Source organism: Gavialis gangeticus, unplaced genomic scaffold (assembly GCF_001723915.1).
Source record: "Gavialis gangeticus isolate Ggan-Ray unplaced genomic scaffold, GavGan_comp1, whole genome shotgun sequence".
NCBI lineage: Eukaryota > Metazoa > Chordata > Crocodylia > Gavialidae > Gavialis > Gavialis gangeticus.
The window spans coordinates 20,400,308-20,416,425 of NW_017729011.1; the positions used below are offsets into that span (position 1 = coordinate 20,400,308).

Sequence of the window (16,118 nt, forward strand, 5' to 3'; positions counted from 1 at the left end):
ACCATCTCAGCCAGCTTATCAGTCTTTATATTTTATCAGCCACGCTATCCGAAATATGCTGGATTAAATCCTCATGTGCAGTAGGACAACATAGCTCTGGTGACTTGACCCACTCTCTTGAACGGTTCCATACAGTTCTTTTGGTTTGGTGATACTTTTCTTTTTGATGCTATGAGTCTCTTTCCTGTCCTTCTTATAGTACAGGGGTCGCTGCAGGGGCATCAAACCTACAGGGAAAATGTTGAAATGACTTTCCTAAGTATGCAAACTTGCATGAATTCTTGAGTGAGTCGCTTTGCCAGGTATCTTTCGAAAACTATTTGTTTCTTTACAGCTGTTCTTGTCCGTCCAAGGGGCCTCAGTATTTCTTTTTTTGTTGTTGTTGCAGCTTTCTGCTTTCTTGGCTCAAAACAACCAGATGTTTTCTTGACTTAATGCTGTTAGATTTTTATATATATATATATATATATATATATATATATATATATATTTATATATATTTTTTTTAAATTCTTACTCAGGGTGTGGCTGGTATGGATGGACAAACAGGCCCGAAGGGAAATGTGGTAAGTTTTCACCATTAACTCTGTCTTGAAATAGGCACACACACACACTCACAGACACACACACACATAAATATGTGTGTGAGTGTGCATGTATTCTTTTTTAAATTAGATTTGCTAATTGCTTTTTAGTCTAGACTCATTTCAAAGCCAGTAAAAGCCAGGGAGGATATCTTTCTGCAGTAAATGGATGCTAATTTATTATAATTTGCAATGGAATTACACATTACAATCCCACAAAGATCAAACATTTTCATCATGATTTATGTTGTCATAATGAATTCCAAAATATAATCATTAAACCAAGACAAAAAGTCTTGTATGTATAATGCTTGGGACTGCATCAAACTGAAATTCGCCTTTTTAGAAGAGCCAGTATGAAGCCTGGATGATGTCAGTGCCTCAAACATTGGCCCAAGCAGGACTTAATTGGTCCATATGTTGGGTTTTTTTTCCTGGTCCTTTGTGCAGGGGTAAAACTCTCCCATCAGTAATGCCTCATTTTAAAAGTTTGCTCTTTCTGTCTGTATGGGGAAGTATTGTGTGGTTCTAGGGTACTGGGAACCAGAACGCCTGGGTTTTGTTGCTGCTTTACCAAAGGCGTGTCCTGCATAACCTTGTTCACGTCACTTGACTCTCTGGTCACATCTACAATGAGTAAAATAATATGTGACTTGGCACAGAGCTGCGATGCATAATGATTTGCATTTTCAAGCACTTCAGAATCCCTGCATGAAGTGTTATGTGTATTTGCTTGTGTATAATATGTGAGCATGGGTACGCACAAAATATTTTATAGCTATTGCTTTAATCAAAATAACTCCACCCTCCATAACTAAAGCACACAAATGAAGCCAGAAAGTTGTTCTCTTTGGCAAAAACCTGATCTCAATAGCATGTGGGAACTGGTGTTGTCTACTTCTGGCAGCGGCCGCTAACGGAGCGCTGGAGGGATGCGATCACCACCCACCCAAACTGTGCGATGGGAGGTGGAGAGGGAACAAGTCCTTCCCGACTCCTGCAGTAGTCTGTTTACACCCTGACTCCTGAGGATTCATTGCCTCTCTTGGTGTATTTCGCTGCATACGTAACTTTTGGCCATAACATTATAGTGTTGAGTGCGCTGAGCCCCCGCTTTGCTTTCTGACAGGGACCTCAAGGTGAACCAGGACCGCCGGGACAGCAGGGTAATCCAGGTGCTCAGGTAAGACGACCGAAAGGAACTGGTTGGAAAAGAATCAATGCATCATTTGCCCATTGTAGTAAATCTTGGCTTGAAGAATGGCTTGGATAGCACATAATGAATGGCTAATGGTACAGTTGCATTAGAAATGGACCTAATCCTGTGCTCTAGGTCTAAATCCCTTTGAGTTTAGGGGATGAAACTTGAGACTAGTTTTGGGTCTTTCTTTTGCTGTTGGCTCCAGCTGGTAGACCAGAGCAGAGCAAATCCCTAGATCTGACCATCCCGTGAACAGGTCCAGATCTCACTGTGAATCTTTGATGTCCAGGGGGCTGGATGGCAAGTCAGGAGTCCAGGGGCAGCTTCTCAGCTCTGTCATTACACTTGTGTGGGACCATGGGAAGTCAATGTCCTTATTACATGCCTCAGTTTCCCCATTGTAAGATAATACCAGGCTTCCTTTGTAAAGCATTTTGAGTTCCACAGAAGAATTAGGGATGTGTTTGGGTGCCGTGTTGGTCTGAGACAAAAAAGCATGCAAACATCTAGAACGCTTGGTTCGGAGATGAGACCAACTGAGAAACTGCAAAAAAACCAAACCAAACCAAACCAAACCAAACGAAAACAAAAAAGATATCTATATATTTTGCAATTTCTACAGAACAATTATGCTCTTTAGAAGTGTACACTTATTTCTTGCAATAGATTTGGATCGCTAATGGAGTTTGTGAAATCCCCAGTCGTTGCAAGTGTTTGAATGCTGCTTTGCTGGGGCACTGCCAAGTCTGTTTGGAAAGAATGATTTGTTCCTAACCACCCCTACCTTCCTTCTTTTCTCAGGGTCTTCCAGGTCCACAGGGTCCAATTGGTCCACCAGGAGATAAAGTACGTTAATAGGCTGCAGCTGCCACATACGACAACTGTTGCCATTGCTATGCATCTGCTTCTTCAGATACTCCATTGCCCCATATGTAACATCTGTTTGCAGCCGTGTACATGAAAGTTTAATGTCTCCCACTCTGGGCAGGGCAGAGACAAGAAAAACACGGTGTGTCTGTAACTCATAATATTTGTATGCACGTCCCATCGTAAGAGAAACATTTTGAAGACAGCCCTCGGTAAAATGTTATAAGATAACTTGAAACGAACTACTTCTGTAGGCGGAATATGCAAATGTCTATCCGTGGACAATAACGGTACGATCTTGGGGATAGAGATCATTATAAACCAGGACCCTGACATGTGCCAAGTTGCACTGCTTTTCCATTTTTTGCATAGCACACTGTCTTTGCCAAACAAATTCTGTCCTGAGTTATACCCCTCCCACAATGTCGACTTTGAGGTTTAAATGAGGACAATGTTTGCCTGCTGAAATGACTGGGCTGTAATTCACTCCTCTGAGTATTTTTGTATGCCTCCCATTGACTTAATTGGGGTGTATCAGATAGACTAGCATGAGAATTACCTTCATTGTGCTGGCGCGGTATAATAAGATGAGATTATTTATCGGAGACTATCCAATAGAGCCCATTCACAATTTCAAAGCAAAAAAAAGTGTTCCTGATTGAATTTCTGAGTCACACGCTCAGGTGAGTACAGATTCTCTTGGCTCCAGTCAAAGGATCAGGATCTGTCTTGTTAAAGGAAAGTAATTGAACCATTACAACGAGACAGGGCAGGCAGCCCCACTCATTTATAGTTTTCCAGTTAAGCCTTTGTGATAAATGGGATGATATTTATCTCCTGTGACGTTTTATGCTCTGTGTGTCCAGTTCTTCTGCACCCTCAATTTGTGCCATTGCTTACACGGGCCTGGAAGATGTGCAAAACTCTGCCCGGCCAGAATGGAGCAGCTGGTAGCAGCTGATGTAAAGGGGATTGCAAGCCTGAGGGCAGGGCAGGATCGGACCCTACCTGTTCTGTCATAGCACCCATTACTGCGGTGTCTGAGAAGCACAAGCTGCATCAAATCCCATCACAAAATAGCAGCCCATTGCGAAATGCAATGGGTCCTCTCCACACTCTCAGTGGTCCTACCGCAGCAACCCATTGAAAGATGCCAGGGTTCCCCTTGTATTTGCACAAATCCTTACCCTTGTGGAAAGCTCACGGCCTAAATTAGTGCATTTCTATAGTGTTTTCCTCCTCATCAAGCTGAGGCCTCATTTATAATGTGCACCTTGCTGGGGTTGTTTGACCCCAGTACTCTTTCCTGCCATGGCAGGGGGTCGGATTAGATGATCTCAAGTCCCTTCCGACCCTAGAAACTATGAAACTATAAGAAACTGTCATCTCTTTCTGAGGTTGCATACCATAGTCCAGTGGGCTCTGCTAAGGGTGGTGGTCATGCTCCCCGTAAACCGTTGCTCCTGTTTAAACAGAGGAGCTTGCATGTGCCCCAACATGTGCTGGACCCAGGGCACACGGGGGAAGAGCTGCACCTCGAACACATTGCCCCTTGTTCTCTACGGGACAAAGTTGAACGCTTTCAGGAGCCTGCTTGGTGCCTCAGGGATTCTGACTGTTGTTCGTTTGGTATCTTTTTAGGGTCCCCTGGGTAAACCTGGTCTTCCTGGCATGCCTGGTGCAGATGGCCCTCCGGTAAGTCGCCTGGAGCTGCGGGACTCCAACCCGTGTACCCACTAGGGGCCTGATCCGGCACCACTAATGCACCGGGTGCCCTGTGGGTCCTGAGTGCTCGAGATGCACAACATCAGGCCCCATAGAGAATGTATATGTTGGTTATGGTGATTTTATTTCAACCGTGCCTTTTAGGGCAGGTCCTCCAAGGGGCTCAGCATGTCCTCGGAAGCAGAAGGCATCAACTCCCATGCATTTAAGGGTTTTCAGAAGCTCTCAGGATTTGCCCTATACTAATTTCTTCCAATAAACACTTTGTTCATAGAGAAGGGACAGCCCACTAAGCATCTTGCTAGGGCTCAGCAGTTCAGCTGCATAGGTGGTTAAGTGTTGTGTGCTGTGAATGCATCTCAAGCCAGTCCCGGGCAAAGGTGAGGATGCATTTTCTGAATGGAAATGAACCCTTTTGTACATGGGCCACTGGGTTTAAATTCAGTTGCTGCATTCGTCTCCACCTGCAATGTTTGGAGCAGCAAGCAGGTAGGGCGAGCTCTGGGTAAGATGAAGCTCACGGCACACGGGCTGCTCAGCTCTTTGTATCTTTTTCCATGCCATGAAGTGCTATCATCTTTTATTTCTCTCTGCAAGCCCTATTTGGCTCGTACCCCACAAAGTGAAACCTGTTGGCAGATGGCAGTGAGTTTAGGGTCTCCTACTGCCTAACGTAAGGGCCTAATTCAACACTACTTAAGATAATAACACCCTTTCTCTTGATTCACTGGACTTTGTATCAGGCCTTATAGTTTGCAGCATGGGCAGGTCACTAAGCTAGAAGTTTAAAAACCCCTGGCAGGCTTGCCTTGAAGTGCTGTGTAGGTAAGGGGGCATTTCTTCACCTCTGTGTGCCTCTCGTTTCATCTTCCAGTGTTTTTCTGCCTTCCAGTTTAGCTCTTTGGGACAAGGACTGGGTCATATTATGTGTATGTACAGCACCTAGCACAGTGGGTCCCCGCTGTCAGTCAGGAACTGTAGGCACTGGTCTGATACTAGTAATGATAAGGGCAGGCTAAGATATCATGATAACTTGCCATCTTGGAACCTCATAATTACCCTGTTTTAGAAACCAAACATTTAAAGTGTGGAAATCTCCAGCCTTTAAAGTAGATCTCATTTTAAAACACATAAGAGACATCTGCTTGTAAAAGCGACAAATGTAAAACAGTTATGTTCTCTAATGTAAATGCAGAACATGCTGAAAAATTACATTTTCTACCAAGGGATTATCCTTTCCACCAAGGGCATTTAGCTCGTTCATAAAATTGTTAGCTGAGTCAACAGAACGGTGAAAGCAAAGCCCAGAATATCTTTAAGGCAGTCGCTCTCCACGTGAAATCCTTGGAGCAGTCTCCACAGAGCTCCTCAGTTGTAAAAAGTGTCGGCTCTAGTTTTATGTCAGCAAAAGGTTGTATATCAGCTCCAGTGCGGGCACGGGCATGCATGCATTCATGCTGCACCGTCACGTGGGCCTTTTGATCTCAGTGGGATCCGTGTAGATTGAAGACGGTATGGGAGATGTATGTAAGCAGGTGAGTCAACTCTCTCCTGGGAAGAAGAGGTGCCCGAGTCCTCTTAAAAACGGGGCTTGGTCGATAGGTGGCATTTGCTAAATTTCTTTTCAAAACCCCCAGCGTCAGATGGCTTTTCAGTAGGAAACCCGACAAAGATGCTTATCAGCTTTTGACCTTAGTGACAGTATTAAGGCTGTATTTTCTTTTTGATATGGTTGTAGATGATCTAAGCAGTGCATGACCCCTTTTGAATAAGACAGCCATTTGACATCCCTCAGCAGATATTTCAGCAAATACGTGCAAGCCAGGCACATGCCCCCAGCCATGTGTGGCTGCTTGTTAGCACAGCCCTAGTTACTTGTAGACTATTCAGCTGTCATTTACCTCTGCAGAAATGTGTGCAGGTATAAAGAAATCTGGTTTTGTTTGGGGTTTGTTTGGTTTTTTTCCCCATTTTTGTTTTAAACAAGATCTTATGGATGGGATCCTGCTCTTCTGGCATTCACTTTAATGTAGGCTGGTCTTGGGAAATAGTCTACAGTCTTGTCTTGTTTCTCGTGTGGTTGTTAGAAAATCATTTGCTTGTTCACATATGAGCTCGCAGGTGAAAAACCGACTGACTGGAGAGATACTTGCTGCTTTGAATATCTCTGGAAGGGTCTCATGTTCCTTTCAAATCAAAAGCACCTTTGTGTGCAGTGTCCCACAGCTAAGGGACTAATGGTTTTCTTTAGGCATAGGAAGCCCAAAAGGTGCATTTTGTCTTAATGGCCTGCTGGTTCTTCCTTTAGCAAGGACATCAAGTCCAAAGGGTACGACCAATGGCGGTTCTTCATTCTTCACTAGTGCACTATGCTTTATTTGCAATGCTTTTTTCAGACTAGTGAATGGCACTTTTTGTTTTCTACCGATTGAAGTCTCAACAGAAAGTTTTCTAGAGACACAGAATAAGAAAATGCTGGAAGCTATAGGGGCAGGTTATTCAGCACCAAATCCAAAGAAGAAAGCTGGTCTGCATCCCAACAGCGAGCATGTGGTGGGGATGCAGGCTGAGCATTCATCGGGAGGTATTGGAAGTGACTTTGATCGTTAGCCAATTAATGCAGGAATGTGACCAACCTGGAGATGTCGTGACCTTCACAAGTTTGCCAGCCTGCCGGGTTGATCTTGCAAGCCCAGCACTGTACAGCTGAACGTTTTTCTCATCACTTTCATGATGGGCATAGTGCGTAGACCAGGGGAGTGGTATCCAGAACCCGTGGGCTCTCTCCTAGCTCTGCTGTGAGCTGGCTTCCTCCCCTTGGGGAAAAACACTCAACTTCCCTTGGCTTTTTCATCTGCCGCTACACACACATTGACTTCTGCTGAGCTCACAGAGAAGTTGCAAGGTGCTTATGATGGGCAAAATGGGTTGAACTCCCCAGGAGAAAGTAGTATAACAACCCTAAGTGTCCAACTGCTCATTTATATGGGTGGGACGGTTTGCACGCCAGGTCTCCCCACTGTGCATCTTCAGAAATAAACCGTACCTGACTGTCAGTTCTCAAAGCACTGACCAAACACTAAACTTTTCCCCCACTTTTGTCTGTGTGTTTTATTAATAGGGTCATCCTGGCAAAGAAGGTCCTCCTGGTGAGAAAGGGAGTCAGGTAAGTGTCCAGCCAGACCTTGATTGCCATCGTTCAGGTTCGGAGTTAGTGTATGCATTCGCTACCAGGGAGGCCTTAAAGGGCTTGCTGGTTCTGAAGAAAAGGGTGGACTTGTCTATACTAGGAAAGGTTTGCCAACATGGCTACAGCTAAATAAAATGTAGTTTACGCGGAAAAAAACCCATCAGTCAAGCTTATACCAGTTCCCCGAATGAAGTAAGGTTATGAAGATGGTCTTGCCTGAATACCTGCATCTACAGTAGGGTTTTTGTTGGCATAGATCTGCTGGCAAAAGTTTTAAACGTAGACCTGGTGTCTACGTTTAAAAGTTTGAAATGTAGAGATTAAACATATTGAGAGAAAGTCAAAGGACTGGAAGTGTGCAGCAGGAATGGATGGGCCAACTGATATGCAGCAAGGTTAAGGACCCACTGAATCTGCAACAAGTCTGGCTCACCTGTCCATGTATTTCTTTAACTATTGCTGCTGCTTTTACCACTTTCAGGCTTTGTCTGCAAACCAGGGAGCTGAAATATTTGCCCAAAAGCTAACACTGGTCTCACAGTCTGAGTGTCCGTGCCAGTATTGGTGTATCTGGAAATGCCACAGGAGCAAAGGGTCCTAGGAGATTTTCAGCTCCATTCACAATCTAGATGCATTGAGGCACTTCCCGACTTGAGGGGTGTCAAGTTTGTCCGTGAATTTGAGGAGACATGTCGGTTCTTTCTGTGCTTGTATTTTCAATCAAGGGCAGAGCCGTGGGGCAGTTGCAGCTTGTCTAGGAAGGTATTGAACCAAACCTGTATCTAACATTGTCACCCAGCCTAGTTTTTTTGGCAAGCTTTACTGAAAAGCTGAACAAATATGCAAACAAAAACCGTGAAGGGGAAGACTCTTAATCAGGCACAAATAAATGTTACCAGTGATGCAGAGGGAATAAAGAAAATGACTTTTTTGTGTATGTATTGATGGTTGGGGGGGGGTCATCATCCACCCCTCTCCCCCATCAAATTCCCCCTTTAACAGTACTTTAGAGAATATTGCTTGGGGCTAGAGTCCTTGAATTATACGGTCATCAGTTTGTCTGGGAGATTTACCATTTGCATTCCCACTGTGTTGCATTCAGTTGAAAAACATTACTTTTGTCACAAGTCTTTTATTAGAGCACCGTCCGGTTTGACTGAAGTTCACCCTAGCTTTGCATAGATGCTGTATAGTGCAGGGAAATGCTGCTTGCGACCTTGATCGGGGCCATTTCTCCAGCTGGCATCACGCAAGGCTAGGAACTCGCACATTCCTGTCTGCAGAATATTAAAACCCAATAAGCAGCTGTGCAGTCACTCACTGTGCTGGGAGACATTTAGCAAACATTGAGGAGTCAGCAGGTGTCGGGGTAGAAGTCCAGATCCAGGCCGTAACTTTCTCCATGAGTTATTACTTAAGCAATAATGATCTCAGAGCAGTGTTTGTGCTGCTAGATTTGTTTCAGTCAACACTAGCATGAGGTCTGAGACTCCAACAGACCACAAGAAGCACCGATGCTTCAGCTCAGTCTGGCTGTCAGAGTGGAAAAATTGTCCAGGACTCTCTCTTAAAGAAATGTGAGGGGAGGGGATATTTCTTTAGCTAGCTGAATGACATGCAACCCAGTCAGATTCAACTGAGAATGTAATTTATTTGCAGAGCCTTAATGTAGCCCTGTAGGAGTAATATCATTGCCCATCCAGACCTGGTAATAAGAGCAATGCATCCATTGGACTCAGTGCTGACCAATGAGTCATAAAAGCCACAAGGGATCTTGAAGATGCTCCAGTCTTTCCTCTTACACAGCAAAGGCCAGTGACCCCAGGGATTGCTGCAGAAGCCAGTAATTTCTGCTTCAGTTATAGTGGCTTTTCCAAACCCGTTCTACACTTTTCCCATTCCAAATTTTTCAAATGGGGATGTCCTACATTTTGAATTTTGAAGAACTTGGGCCAGAAGAACTCTTGGGGAGAAGGAAATAAGTAACATTTGAATGCTTCTTATGTTTTTAATTGCATCCTAACTTTGAAATACAAGAACTTGTCAACCACCCCTGCCCAGAACTAAGGGGTGAAGTTATTTTTGCAGAAAGGAGTCACCGGTGGATCTTTGTATAAAACCTTTATAATTGGTCATTATAGCAATTATCTGTTTAGGGCTGATATTCTCCTCTCTCTCTCTCCTATGTGCACATCTCTATGCTGTAGCCAAACTGGAGAGAAATCGACTCTCTTTAAATTAGGCTTTCACTCCTTGCTGCAGCTGACCATCTATACATTATGCTACTTAGGCAGCCACTAGCTTTCCTGTGTAGTTCAGAGCAGACAGATGGCCAGGGTATATACACATATTTTCTACCCAGCTGGTCCAACACTGCTCTATTTTGACATTATTTTGTTGTTGCTTTTAAATTGTAGGGTCCACCAGGTCCTCAGGGCCCAATTGGATATCCGGGACCACGTGGAGTCAAGGTAAGTAGATGGACAGGCAGAAATGCACACCCCAACCCCTCTTTCTAACCCCTTTTTTTTTCCCCGTAAGCTAGATTTTGCAGCTTGGGTTGGCGATATCTGAGGCCATCTTGGATTATACCAACCTAAACAGCAATCCTAAAATAATTTCACCTCCCTGCTTTTAACAAATCTTTAGGGACACTGGTTCTTTATCCAAATGGGCTTTACAGGGTAGTGATGTAGACTGGGTGGTGCTCCAGCAGTCGGGAGAAATCCCGAGACTTGGGCAAGTCTAAAGGCAACACTAGCAGTAAATATAATGTTGATCGTATGGAAGAAATTTTATCCATGAGCCTAGGATCACTTTTTAAATCCTTCTGGAGAAATCAGGGGTGATTTGGATGCTCCACCAATCATCCAAATGGTCTATTATCTGCTCACTATTTCTATTATTTGCTCACTTCCCCTGCCTGGACGTTCGGATGTAGTCCTGTAGAAGCACTTTCTGTCTTCCTTGAATACTTGAGCTAGATTATTATTCCTGGCGAATGTGGCACAGGTCCATCACAATAAGTTTCAATTTAAAACCCAAATAAATCATGGCCTCCACAAGAGGATTTTAACAAGCCCTGACTGTTAACAAAACAAACTAGTCCGTTATTAAAACAAAACGTAGTACTTCTCCTCCTCTAGGAGTAATCTGAGATCTTGTTATATGAAACTCAGTTCTCTCCACAGTCTAAAACTCATATCCCCTATTCTTTCAGTAAATTGAATTGTAGTTCTTCCACCTACTTCTGATATCTGCAATACATACACATTAATAAGAAAGCAATGGTTATTATTCCCCATCCTGTTACAGTTAAAATGCTCCTTCAAGCTGTATTAACTCTATCGCCATTACAGACTGCTTCCCGCATGCTTCCCTTGAACCGGCAGGGACCCGTTTGGTGGTTATAGGTACAGGATAAAGGGCAAAGGGGGCACTTAAAGCCCAGTGAAAAGCCCATCTCCTTTTTTCCCCTCCCCCGTAGCAAGAAGTCACTTGCTTTTCCATCTCCAAAAATTAAACTCGATTTACTTTGCTCAAGCATGTTTTCATCTCATTTCTTTCAGCTCTGTAGATTGAGACTTAGCGATCCATTAGGGAATGGCTTGCTATTATGTTTACTGCAAGTGGAACTATTCCACATTACAGTGATATAGAGAAAGTGTCATCCGCAAAATCCATCGTGTTTATCCAAAATGTCTTGCTTCCTACAAGCAGTGTTGAGTTAATTGAATAAGGCTCTGGTCCTTGGAGCAAAGAAAAGCCTTTCTCTCTGTCTGTCGAATTGCAGTTATAAATCAATGTTAGCTCTTGCCCATCTCGGCAGCATTTGGTCCTGCTTTTGTGAATTCTGCACAATTTTGTCTGCTTGGCCGTCGAAATGGGGGTGGAGGGAAAGGCCTGTAAAAGGTCTTGGGTAAATTGAAAACTGTTTTATTAAACAGCCTTCTTTTGTTATTGGAAGAGTTAAGTGATGCAGCGCAGCTGCATCTAGTCCCCGAGAAATTCGGGCCGGCTGCTCAAAGGGGGAGATCAGGGGCACGTCCTTCTAGCCCTCGACCCAACCCAAGCAGAAAAGCTTTCAGTAAGGAGGCAGGGAGCTCTTCAGTGAAACTCCTTCCTAGTTCTTCAGGCTTTGTGGCCTTGCCTTTGGTACCTTCTCCGGCTATCGGCAGCAAGCACTATTGGAAAAGCAGTGGGAAGGAGCCCTGCAGCATCCCCTTTGCCACCTCCCTGAGCCATGTAGCTGGGAGCTGATGGGACGGTGCCTTTCATTTGGTCCCTCATGTGCAGCTTCTCATTTCCCAGTGCACCTCAGGGTGGCATTTGCTTGGCAACATCTTGAAGGCGCAGAGGAAACCAAAGCTACTGGCTGCTAGGAACAGCCCCAGCTGGCTGAGATTTAAATCTCACCATCCATTTGTATTGGCTGCCTCTCCAGTGTCTCGAGGTGCACATTGCTGAGATTTTGGTTGTGGCCGAGTTGATCTAAGGACATCGGCAGGCGAGGTTCTTTGAGCAGATGTGATATCTTTTATTAAACCAACTGAGTAGTTGGCTTTCGGGTGCAATCGTCCTTCTTCAGGCATCGGACTCGTTCCTTGGAGGCTCAGAGCAGCGGAGACTCCCTATACCTGAAGAAGGGCGATTGCACCCGAAAGCTTACTGAGGACTTTTCCCCCAATTGCTCAGTTGATCTAATAAAAGATATCACATCTGCTCAAAGAGCCTTGCCTCGAGATACACATGGCATGATCCACCCGCTGCAACTCAGTAAGGATGGTGGACCAAATGTTAAATCACTGCCACAACTGCAGCTGCGTCTGGCCACACTTCCAGGCCACTTTCTTGTCCAGGGACATGTCTTTCTATGCCCGTAGGCCACCTCCATATAAGAAACTTGACTCTAGCAGCTCTAAGTAACTAAGGGCTGTGTGGACAGGAAAATGTGAGCTCTGTGCAGTGACTAGAACTGGAATTGATGCAGGCAGGACCTGTACACGACCCTGCTGACACCTCTGGGACGTTGTGCAGCATGTCACGAGCAGATGCAACACAGGAGTATTTTTAAGTGCCTCGTTTATTCATTTTTTAAAGTGCATTCAGGGCAAGATCTTGGCCTTTGAGAGCCTGTGAGAACAACTGGCGCTAGGTACATTCATGCACAGACAGAACTAGGCCATGAGATTTCAATACAAGCTAGAAAATGCGCACACAAAATTCTCGCCACGTGTTGTGTCCAAGGTCACGCACTTTCCTCCGACATCTGGGCACCAGAGACAGGGTAAAGGATGTACTTGACTCTCTCTGGGTCTTGCTTGTGACGTACTTTCATATTGGACTTCTCTTTTCCTCCACTTTCTCTCTCTGTTTTTTTGTTCGATTTCCTCCCATCAGCCGATTTAAATAGCCATAAATAAATAAAACCCCAAATATGGCAGGGGTAGAGATCCTGCTTCAGGGCATAATCTGTGTGATGGAGGTTAAGAAGATGTTTTCCCCAGGGTTACTTTGTACCCTACAGGATTATTTCTTTCCCCTACCTCCAAAGCAGTCACTGTCAGAGGCAGGATATTGGGCTATATGGATCAGCGCTCTCATCCACTTGGCAATTTCTTAGGCTTTAATTTTTCAAGGCATTCGTCCTACAGAGAAGCCCCGTCCGCTGTCCAGACTATCATTCATCTCATCTAATACTGCTCTCCCACCTCCCCAGCTCTGTTTATATTCCCCAACTCAGAAAACGAGGTGGTTAACCCGTGTTACCGCCATTAATTAATGTGGCGCTGCATTAATATCAGGCTCTTATTCCTTTGCAGCGTGGTTTCCCATCCCATCTTTAGCTTTTATATTAGCTGCCTTTTTTCCACCCCTGTCCTGTCTTTCTCCTTTTATTTTTTCCTTTCTGAATCTGTCATGGATCTTAGTGTCAGCAGCTTTTCTATTAGACTTAATAGCTTGGGTAGTCAGTATAACATAATAGCAAACAAGGCAACAAGGCAGCTCCAGGGGAGGAGGTTAGTGCTAGATAATGTTTGACGGCGTCTCTTAAATCCCAAGATGAATAATATCTCTTGGAAAATTGCATCCACTTTACCCTGTCCATTTGGCTCTAAGACTCTCCACCACTGGAAGCTGATTAAGTAGCAGAGTGCTTACGAGTGTCACCGTTCAATGTCATTTCAGACAGAGGCAATCATAGGTTACAGGTTATGCTGCTTCGCATCCTACTTGCACTAAAGATTTATCTTGGTCTCAAAGCCTCCTGAGCGGTGCGGACTTTATTATTCCATCAGACTAGAAACATCATGCAATTTTTACCACAAGAGGGCACTTCCCAAACTGAGTCTCAACCCAGAACCAGCCTTTGGTCATTACTTCTTCCAGGACCAGGAGCAGCAGGGACTGGCAATACACTCGGATAATAAGCACCCTCCATTAAAAAGGCGCCGCCTTCCCCTTTGCTGTATGCGCAGAGGTAACCGAGCAGTTTCAAAACGGTTTCCAAACCTATTCAGATTTAAACAAAACAGGGCAGCTGCAATCGTGATGGAAGTCCGGCAGACTCAGCTGCTCAGCCAGTGCGTGCAGCAGTGTATATGGAGTTTGAGCCGTTCAGACCAGCTATGGAGCTGGCCCTGGAAAAAGAGTCACTGCAGTTTGTTCAGAAGTCCTGTGGTGAACAGGAATTCCCCAGGGTGAAATTCTGGCCCTATTGATGCAAATGAGAGGTTTGTCATAGGTAGTACCAGTTATACTATGGCCGCGTCCACGCAAGCAGTAGCGTGCCTTTGCAGCAGCACAAATAGTAGCAGCACAACACTACTCCGTCCCCTACCCATGTGCATGCCCCACCGCTCCACGTGCTGCGGGGTGGGGAGGGGCTGGCTAGGGCACGAGGTGGTATGGTGGCGTGACTTAGGCTGCTTTTTCCCCAGGTATTTTTTTAACTACCGGGAAATCCCAGTAGCAAATTTTGCCCTGGCACTGCAAATTAGCATGCTGATTAATGTGCGACTTGTGCAGTTCATGGCCCTGCAAAGAGGCTACACAGACCACACATGCCTGCACATCTGGATCCTGCCTATGGGTGTGTGTGCCCTAGCTACCCCAAGGAGTCAAGCCATAGCATCAGAGAGCGCCAGATGGGCTGATGAGCCTGCCAGGAGCTGTAGGCAGCCATAGCTAGACCGCTGCTGGTACCTGAGCTAGCATGGGCATCTACACAAAGCCGCAGTCTGGGACATTTGCTCCCATCACTGATGCACAATGGAGGGGAGGGTCATGATGAGAGAAGCCAGGGATCTGCAGCTTTTGCTTGTTCTGCACCGTTAGCTGGTGGTTACAACGTAAGAAAGGAAGCTGCGACTGTATGTTCAACAAGCACTTTTTTTTCTAGGTCCTACTGCCTGGGAGCACAGCTGCTGGGTTTTTTGGTTGTAGTTGTGTTGGACAAAGGACATAGGCAGCCACAGTTCTTTGGACAGATGTGATATCTTTTATTTGACCAACTGAGTTGTTGGAAAAAGGCTCTTTGCAAACTTTCAGGTGCAGTCACCCTTCTTCAGGCACAGGGAACCTGCTGTTCAGAGAGCGCAGTTGGCTTTCAAGGATATTTGTGGAAGTTGCCCATTTTTAAAGATTTTTTTTTGGAAAACATTTGCAGAAGCAAACTTCCAGTTGCAAGAATCCCCTCGGGAAAACTGATTCCAGTGGTTACGTTCATCTAATTGTGGGGGGGTGGACAGACATCACGTGTCTCTTCTGTCCAGTCAAGTCGCCTTAAATGTTGGGTAGCAAGTGAGCTAGAGACCACAAATGATTCGATAATTAAATTCAAATGACCCCTGCATGTAGGAAAATCACAAGGGAAACTTGCTGCCAGTGGAAAGGCACAATTTCCTGCTCTTCATGATTCATCCCATTCTAGCCACCTGGCTCAGTTAAATCCACCTTGTGCAGGTGTGGTCTTGTGACATGTCTCTGTGTTTTCCTCAGGGGGCAGACGGCGTTCGTGGATTGAAGGGTACCAAGGGCGAGAAGGTGAGTCCCCCCCACTCTTCTAATAGCAAGCTGTTTTTTCTCCAGCGCCTTTTTCTCAATGCAGTTTTGCAGACTGCTTGGCCAAGAGAGGATCTGATCATCTGAGACACGAAGGTATGACTTTTTCTGCTGGTGAATGGAACAGAGTCAACAGTCCTTAAGACCCGTGTCCTCTAATTCACAGTGCAGGTGCAGCAGGGACATCCTCCCAAATGCCTGGCCAGTGTCTCAGCTGGGAATAACGATTTCTCCCAGGTTTGCACAGGCTTCGGTTTGGTTTCTGAGCCTGATACTTTATATAGCAGAGGCGTCTAGTTTTGTGCTAGATTCTTACACTGATAACTCAAACACAGTGCGGCCTAATTAATAGCAAACAAAAATCCATTTACCTTTCAACACAATGTCTCAATGCCAGGAGCCAGCTTCTGTTTTGGCTCTCCAGGCTAAATGCCACTGTGGTCAATTCAGCGTTTTTGTGACTTTGGGCTGTGTCGCCACAGAATCT

The 16,118-nt window shown here is 45.1% G+C and overlaps 1 protein-coding gene across 2 annotated transcripts in view; it reads left to right on the top strand.

Annotated features, from left to right (window-relative positions):
- COL5A1 (collagen type V alpha 1 chain) overlaps positions 1 to 16,118 on the top strand; it is a 295,334-nt gene that overhangs the window by 196,414 nt on the left and 82,802 nt on the right. For both annotated transcript variants that reach the window (XM_019510780.1, XM_019510779.1), the window contains exons 22-28: positions 522 to 566; positions 1,714 to 1,767; positions 2,587 to 2,631; positions 4,294 to 4,347; positions 7,499 to 7,543; positions 9,985 to 10,038; positions 15,569 to 15,613. In XM_019510780.1, coding sequence (XP_019366325.1) covers positions 522 to 566; positions 1,714 to 1,767; positions 2,587 to 2,631; positions 4,294 to 4,347; positions 7,499 to 7,543; positions 9,985 to 10,038; positions 15,569 to 15,613 — 342 coding nt within the window. The remainder of the gene's footprint in view (positions 1 to 521; positions 567 to 1,713; positions 1,768 to 2,586; positions 2,632 to 4,293; positions 4,348 to 7,498; positions 7,544 to 9,984; positions 10,039 to 15,568; positions 15,614 to 16,118) is intronic.